The following is an 8,348-nucleotide window of genomic DNA, read 5'->3' on the forward strand; positions in this document are numbered from 1 at the left end:
AATCTGCTGATATTTGCAGGAGAAAGTGGGTTAATTGTGCTTTTGTTTTTATTTTTTATTTTTTGCAATATCTAGTTTTAAAATCTCGTCAACACCTCAGGATATGATGTGGCAAAAGACCACTTTAATTGATGACTCACTGATGTTTCATAAATAAAGTCTGCATGTTCTTATCCTACAACAAGATACAAAAATAGTCAGGGTTGTAAATTACAACCATTTTAGTCTCATATGTACCAGAAATGTAAACTTTGCAATCATAAAATACATTTGGTAGAAATTGTGCGAGCACAAACAATTGTAGTACAACCCATTTTCATTTTCTAAAAACTTTCACCACATGTGGCTTTTGTGTGCTGATATAGAGAACAGTCTGCCATCCTATGAAGATTTTAGATTGATCAATAATAGATGTCAAGCACTCAAGTCACTGCTTTCCACCATCAGGTGACAGGGAGCAATCTACTGTGCAAAATAATGCAGCTAAAGTACAGTCGACTATTTTCATTTCATTTATGAACAAGCAGACACTGTCTTGTCCATCAAACAAGATAGAGAAAAGGTGCATTAATTAATTTATTATTAGTGTTTCAGTTTAGAGAAAAAAATATTGATATTAATATTTATCTGAATATTTTAATATTGCTTTTAATATAACTTCTGGCACCTAGAAACAGGTATTTCAGCTAGTGTTGGGCAATATACAAAATTTTCAGATCGCCATATTGATGATATGTTTCATTTTAGACATGGCTGCGGCGAGTCAGTAATAGCCTATTTGACCTAAAACTTTTCTGATGGCAGTAAAAAGTTTTTTGATAGAAGAGCAATTGAAATAATTCATTTTTGTCCAAAAGTGTCTGTCAGGTGATGTTGATATAAACAGCTGAAGCAATCATATTATTTATAGTTAATTTTTTATTTATGATGATGATTAAAAATAGTAATACCATTCATTTTATTTTATAATGCAATTAAAACATGTAACAGTGCGAAAGGAGCTAAATATCGTCTTTAAAATCATCATAGGTTTCAGCTCTCTGCGATATTTTTGCCTATCGTTGATACAATCGTCTATCGGCACAATCCTAATTTTAGCCAATGAGTTTCAATTAGGTTGAAGTAAGGCGATTGAGCTGGCCACTCCATTACCTTAATCCTTCATGCCTGAAACAAAGCTGTTGTTGTAGAAACAATCATGATGAAAAAGATGATCTAAAAATAAAAAATAAAGATCTTTCTAGAGGTGATAATTGGCTGGATCCATTTTACCTGTAGTTGATTGATTTCTTTCACAAGTTTTGGGTTTTAGTTGCTAGTTCAAAGCATTTTAGATCATTTCAGATGATCATCCTGCAATGCAATATGCTGCATTTCTTTTACATTCTCCCTTCTAAAATAAACATTTAATATAAATTAGTGTTCCTTTGAACAGTGTTTGGAACAACTCATTTTACAACACATTTCAGAAGGTAATACATATAACAATATTTTATAAAAATGTGAAACACAGCATTGACCTTCCTCCTTAATAAAGGACCATTCATTACATTTTTTTTCTCTGAATAGATTATACTATTATTTTGAAAATATGGTTTAGTCAATTGCTCACAGCACGCCACAAGTAAATAATTGCCAAAGCAAAAATATCACAGTTGTTAATAATAGTGGTTCAAGAGTTTACTGATTTGTGAAGGCAAAACAAAATGACTGAAAATTTTCAGTGGTGAAATAGTTGGAATCATGACCCTTTCATTTTCTATAATGTTTACTGTATATGCGAATTGAAATGTGATAACAGTGATATTTTCATTCAAAAAAAGATGTTTACCTCGAATATTTGAGCTAACTGGACCTCTTTATTGTGAAAGATGGCATGGATGCAATGGACCGCCTGTTTAGCCTGGTGCGGGGTTCCTCTTTTTGCCTTCTGATGAAGTATGGGAATTAGAGTCCTGCACATAAAGTTACAAAAAAACATTTCACTACATTATATTTGTATTTTAATAAGCATGTATCAGGGTTTTAATAAGTTTAGGCTTCTAGTTCTGACTCTGGTAGAGCTGTTTTTATGTAAATGAATATGAGAGGTGTTCATACGAGCGAATTTGTGGCAGTTCTGTCTCAATTTTTTGTCCTGTGTTCCTGAAGATCTGTATTGCTGCTTCAGCCACTTTATCGTCCTCCATTTTCAGACACTGCAGCAGAGACTCGTATGTTTCAGCCGAGTGGAACGCAGTGGGGTGAGTAAATGATAAAACCTGAGGCATGGAAAGAAAAAAAATGCGCACATGGTATTTAAAAGTCTTATTTAAAAATAAAAACTACTACATTTGCAATTGCAAACATTACCTTAAGTAGCTCAAGTCCAGCACGGATGGCAGTATCAGGAGTTACTCCCTCATCTTCATCATCAGCAGTGCCTTCAATTGACTTATTTAACAGCTTAACCAGGGCACTGTAGACACACATAATGTGTTTATCAAAAAGGCCACACAATACCTGCAGTTACACTTTTTCCTCACTAGATGTCACATCGTTAAAAAGCCATTGAGGCTGTTACACAACCGTTAGGGAGGGAAAAAGCACATGGCCCATATAGTGCTTATCTTTCTCCCACTCAGTCAGTTTCTCTTCCTCTCTCATTCATGCTCTCACCTCACTTCTGCAGGTGCACTGATAGGACTCCATAGAACTGCCATTTAACAGCACTCTGTATATATTTACAATTTGATTTAAAACTGACTGAACACTTATTTTGTAACTGAACAAATTTGTTAGTTCACACATAAGGTACTTGCATGTTGTTTTGTATAACTGAAAGTAGGAGTTCATGAGCAAATGTGTTGTCAGTTATCTTAATCTTGTCCATGTACAGTACATTTATGATTGCTGTTATAGCAAAGACTTTTTTATTAGTATTCTTGAAAGAATTAAAACATCAGATAATACTTTCATTTATAATGAAAATAAAATTTTCAATCTTTTTTTTTTTGTTGCTGCCAATCTTATTAAACTAATAATAAAAAAAGACTTAAGACAATACTTTATTCATCTGCGGCATGAGTGCTATATGAAACTTTTCTTTCCAACAGAAAAAAAAAACAGTTCTCATTTACCTTATTGCCTCAGAGTCAATGTGCACTGGTGCAATTCTCTCCAGCAGGAATTTCACCATCTCTAGGAATGGATTTGTCGGCTGCTTAGGGAATGTCAGCTTTCGTGTGATTTCCCTCTGAAACGACATGCCACTTTCAAATAACTTATGTCTGTTTAATATTTAGTACTATAATAAAGCTTGCTTAATTGTTGATCAGAACATAGGTCAATTGTAATCATTTTAAACAGGACGATTGTGAATGGTTATGACCAGGGCTTTACATTAACACCCGCCAACCCGCCAAATGTGGGTAGATTTCAGCTTTGGCAGGTTAGACAGTCACTCCCACTAGTAGGGCTGCACGATATTGGAAAAAATTGACATTGCGATATTTTTTTCCCCTGCGATATATATTGCGATATTATATATATATATATATATATATATATATATATATATATATATATATATATATATACTTAAAACTAGGGCTGTGACGGTCACCATGACAACCGCGTCACCGCGGTGGTCAGTTGCCACCTCGGTTGTCCATTGCCAGCGGCCGTAGTACGTGACGTCACGCACTTTAAAACACAAATTACTGTAATGTTGCCAAGTATTACATATCTGTTAGAATATAACACTAGGCGCGATTCAGCAAGTTCAAGTTCAACCATGAATTTTGTTAGAAAACGAACTCTTACATCTGGGAACATTTTGGATATGTGCCGACTGAGAAAGGTGAACGAATCAATTTGGATTAAGCTTTTTGTATGGGGGTTTTAAGTAAAGTGTGTTTTAATATTCACTGCTGAGAGTCCAAACACTGAGGAGCAAATCCATCTATACGCAGATCCACGGGTCCCGAACCACGCAAGCTAGTGGCGATTGACGGCGAGGGAAAAAAAGCCATGTAGGCTTAATCAACTCCTGTCTTCTAAACGCAGAAGCCCAGCTCAGCCAGGCATGGCAGAGGCATTTGCAAAAATGGCCAGATACAAAAGAGAAAGTGATAAATGGAAGACATTGACGAGAAATGGAGCAACATAGGCTATTTGGTAACAACTACTTAAGAACGCGCCGCTCCGCAGCGTAGAGAAACCTGCGTTGCAAGAAATGCGGGCGGCGGAACAGAAGCAGAAGCCCTCTCTCGCATGGTTGTGAAAAAGTAACCTGTCTGTGCATTTTCGCTACAAGCACACCGTCTGAAAGTGTATTGCTGGAAACATTATAACCCCATTCTTCACTTAAACCGGACAAAGTCAACATGTTAGTTTTTCTGGCAAATAATTTAAAATATGAATACAAAAGGTGGAGATAAACTACGCAGTTTTTTTTAAACATCTGACTTATATTGTTACTAGGTTAATATTTTCTTTTTACTAATAATTATTAATATTTATATTATTATTACACTGATTAGTAAAGTGCCATTTAGACTATTTGTTAAGTTCTTAAAAATGTAACGTTTAATTGTTATTATTATACGGTTTCAAGCAGTTAAAGTAATTTAATATTTAACTACAATATTTATAAACAGTTTTGTGTTGTTTTATTAACGAAAGTTCAAAAATAAACATGTACTTTATACGGATGTTTTATTTATTAATATTTTATTAAGTTATTCCTTAATTTTTACATAAAAGGTAAATTAACTTAAGTAGGCTACATTATTTGTTGATGTACGAGGTCATGGAACATGTTTGCCAGTAAAAAATGTTCACACCACTTAAAAAAAAATGAATAACTTACGAAAAGGATGCAATAAAAATGCCAGCGCTTAATAATTCTTCACAATCGGATTCGTACGTGCAATAAGCCGAGGCTATATTGCGCCGACAAGAACAAGCCCTAAAACTAAGTCTAGAGAGAGAATTAATATTAGTTAATATTAATGATTATAAACACGAACTGCGTTGTATGATAAACGTATCACAATGATGTCGTGATCTTTGCTGAAGAACTGATATGTTATCGCCGTCTCCCCAGCCAGGTTTTCATCTGCTTTTTCCCCCTTCTTCTGGATACAAACAATAAAGTATCAGCGCCAGACCAGTGGTTTAAATTATATTTTACTCTCCTGTTTTCTTTTCTTTTCATTAAAAAATAAATAAATGTTTAAAGTTTTGTATTGCATAGCCTATATATTTTTTAAGATTATCATTCAGCTTACCTGCAGCGCATGAGGTTGTGTGCTGGGCAAATCCCCTTTACTCATGCTACCCATTTCATTTATGACACTGTAAACTTGACTTTGCAGGCTGATCATCTTTAAACTCAAAAGGTGTTTTTAACTTGAGACTGCATGCTTCTGCATAATGTGATGTTTCTTATTACAACTGTTAGCGGTGTCAAAATGAAAGCAAACATTAAAAAGGGTTTTGTTTTATCAATTGTATAGTTTAGTTTTAATAATAATGTATATAATAAATTATAATATTTATTATTGTGTAGACTACAGTGTCCAACAAAACAATTTTATTAGGTTACTCTAATAGACCAAATCCCTAACTGAAAAACGAATGTGAAAATGACAGGCAGTTGCGTCTTTGCTAAAATTAATTTAACGACAAATTTCTTTTGCGTTTTTTTTCCCTTTAGAGATCAAAAGAGCTGTATTTAAAGAATTATTTAACGAAAACATGAATTGAATGCCCAGTTCTTTCCCGTGTGAGTTTAGTGCGCCTCCGCCGCGTCTGCGTTTTTAAGGTTACAGGTGCACCCTGACCTGACGCGGGGACCAGATCTGTGTATTGCTTTAATTTTTCAATTTTCATAACTGCATTGCATTTTCATATGGTAAAATATCAAAATTTATGTTCTGAAAGTAGTAGGAATGACGGGAGTGTTAGTAATTAATAACAGAAAGAACTTTTACTTTTGAGTGAACTTCTGTCACGTGTTATTTTAGTATGATAAAATAAACAAAAATAGTAATGCAGAAAAGTATTTTTCGCTCTGCCAAGCCTTCTCTGTTGCTGTATAGAAAAGCAGCTTGCTCAGTATCCTTACCCCGGCCCCACCCCAACATCTCACTCACTCACTCACTCACTCACTCACTCACTCACGCGGGCATGCACTGCGGTCTCATTAGGAAACGCAGCTTTTTGATATAATGTTTTTCTTGTTCCCAAATACAAATAATTTATCAAGTATTGTTTGAAATAAGTATTCGTAAAAACATATATTCGTGCTTTTCTGAATACCATATTCCGGTTCGGCTCCACCCATAATATATATAGAATTTTTTTTTTTTTTTGCTTTGCATCGCACCCTCCTGCGATGTGACTATCGCGGATGCGCACATCGCGATTTCGATGCTGAAACGATATATCGTGCAGCCCTACCCACTAGCCACTTCAGCTGGTTGAAAACAATTTTTAAATTGTAGTTTTCTTAAAAGCAGAGTTCGACTATAAGGATGACCCAATATGCGTGCAAATGTGATCTTAGAATCGAGAAACAGCACGACTAACAAATATAATTTGCTTTCGCGCGAGCAATAGAAAGCAGGTAAATACCTGGATGATCTGGGACTGAATGAATGAGAGGATGATCAGTCGTGCACACAGCTGATGATACACGCGACTTTATAAACCGCGTGTGCGCTCCTGTTTGTTTGCTTGAAGCAATCGTGCCTGGAACGCAACTGTTATCAGTTCTCTTTCATATAGAACAGACAAAAAGTTATGCTAATGCACCCGCAGTCTTGCTGCTTTCAAGAGCTCCAGATTGGTCTTTTTGTAAGCAGCAACAGTTGCTTTCACTTTGAACAGATTATTAATTGGCCAAAACCATGCGATCATCCTTTCATTATCACACAGTATGTTTTTCACCTGCTTTCTTTTGCTTACGGTTATTTTTGTTTATATGTTTATCCATCATTTTTTTACAACAACATTGCTTTAATATGAGATTAACTCTCCACTTGTGTAGTAACTAGTGATCTGAGAGACCTTTAGCGAGGACAGATTACTCTGCATATTTTTGATACATGACTATAACTATTTTTAAAAGTCAATGGTTTTTCTTTTTTTTTTTCTTTTTTTTAAGAAATGTTTTGTTAAATAAAAAGTATAATATACAGCTATATTTAGCTTGTTTTGACGCATTTAAAACGTGTGGCTAAGAAATAATTATTGTTCGGAGTGGTCAGAGATAAATTTGGTACATCCCTAATTTTGAGTTCTGAAAAATCCTGTGAAATAAAAACTAATTGTAATAGAACACTATGAAACCATGACTCATTTGCTCATACACGACACACAAAACGTGCAATTAATGAGGCGGCATGTGAACAAAACACAAAATCTAAATCAAGTAATTTTAGCATGTCAAAGTAATATTTGTGCATATAAAAAATATTTTCCCAACAACAAAATTGTGGCTAGTGAAATGCAGAGTGGCTAGTAACGTTGAAAAACTAATAGCCACTGTTGGCTGGTGATCAAAAAAGTTCATGTGAAGCCCTGGTTATGACAAGCATGGCCGGAGTTTTGAACAAGCATTAAAAAAAGTTTTGTTAAAGAGCCCATATTATACATGAAATAGGGTCATATCTTGGTTGTAAGGGTCTCCAACAACAGTCTAATATGCATGCAAGGTCAAAAAACACTTTCATGGTCTTATAATCTGCATTTATTTTTATCTAATTATCCCAGCGACTCCTGTATGAATCGTCCAGTGATTCATTTGTTCCCAAACCCCTCCTTAGCGCGAAGCTAATCTGCGCTGATTGGACCGATGACAGTCTGTCGCGATTGGTCGACTGCCTTCAGTCAGAGAGGGAAATGGCCAATAGCTAATCAGCAATTTAAAAAGTAATCACAGTTCATACACGCTCGATAGTGTAGGCGTGGACTTTAGCTGCCACACTATGGCGAGTGGATAGTGCCACGGATAACCGAACGAAGGAGACAGTCGTGTACTCGCCATACCACACACACACAAAAACACACACACACCTCCGGATGACAACGCTCCCGCTTCAGCCCGCACCCGCCAGGTTTTAGCCTGAGAACCCGCTCCGTTTTCTGCCCGCCGCGCCCGGTCCCGCTAGAGCGGAGAACACAACCAAATATCACCCAGTATACAGTCCAGACAGCCAAGCTGTCAGTATAAAAACACACACACAGCACAAAGTACACAAAGCTCGTTCGTTCGTTCGCTCTCCCTACCGCTCTCTCTCTCTCTCTCTCTCTCCCCGCGCCAGATTTCTGCGGCGCGGGAATACATTTCCGAATAAATC

At 35.9% G+C, this 8,348-nt stretch overlaps 1 protein-coding gene across 6 annotated transcripts in view; it reads right to left on the bottom strand.

Annotated features, from left to right (window-relative positions):
* pds5a (PDS5 cohesin associated factor A) overlaps positions 1–8,348 on the bottom strand; it is a 42,644-nt gene that overhangs the window by 10,032 nt on the left and 24,264 nt on the right. For 5 of the 6 annotated variants that reach the window (XR_012391557.1, NM_200992.3, XM_073925242.1 and 2 more), the window contains 4 exon segments: positions 3,120–3,235; positions 2,353–2,458; positions 2,101–2,261; positions 1,832–1,955 (listed from right to left, as the gene is read on the bottom strand). Coding sequence is in view for 4 of the 6 variants with exons in the window: in NM_200992.3 (NP_957286.3) it covers positions 1,832–1,955; positions 2,101–2,261; positions 2,353–2,458; positions 3,120–3,235 (507 nt within the window). In the remaining 2 variants the exon portion in view is untranslated. 6 annotated transcript variants of the gene reach the window in all.

The sequence above is a fragment of the Danio rerio genome, chromosome 1 (assembly GCF_049306965.1).
Source record: "Danio rerio strain Tuebingen ecotype United States chromosome 1, GRCz12tu, whole genome shotgun sequence".
Taxonomy (NCBI): domain Eukaryota; kingdom Metazoa; phylum Chordata; class Actinopteri; order Cypriniformes; family Danionidae; genus Danio; species Danio rerio.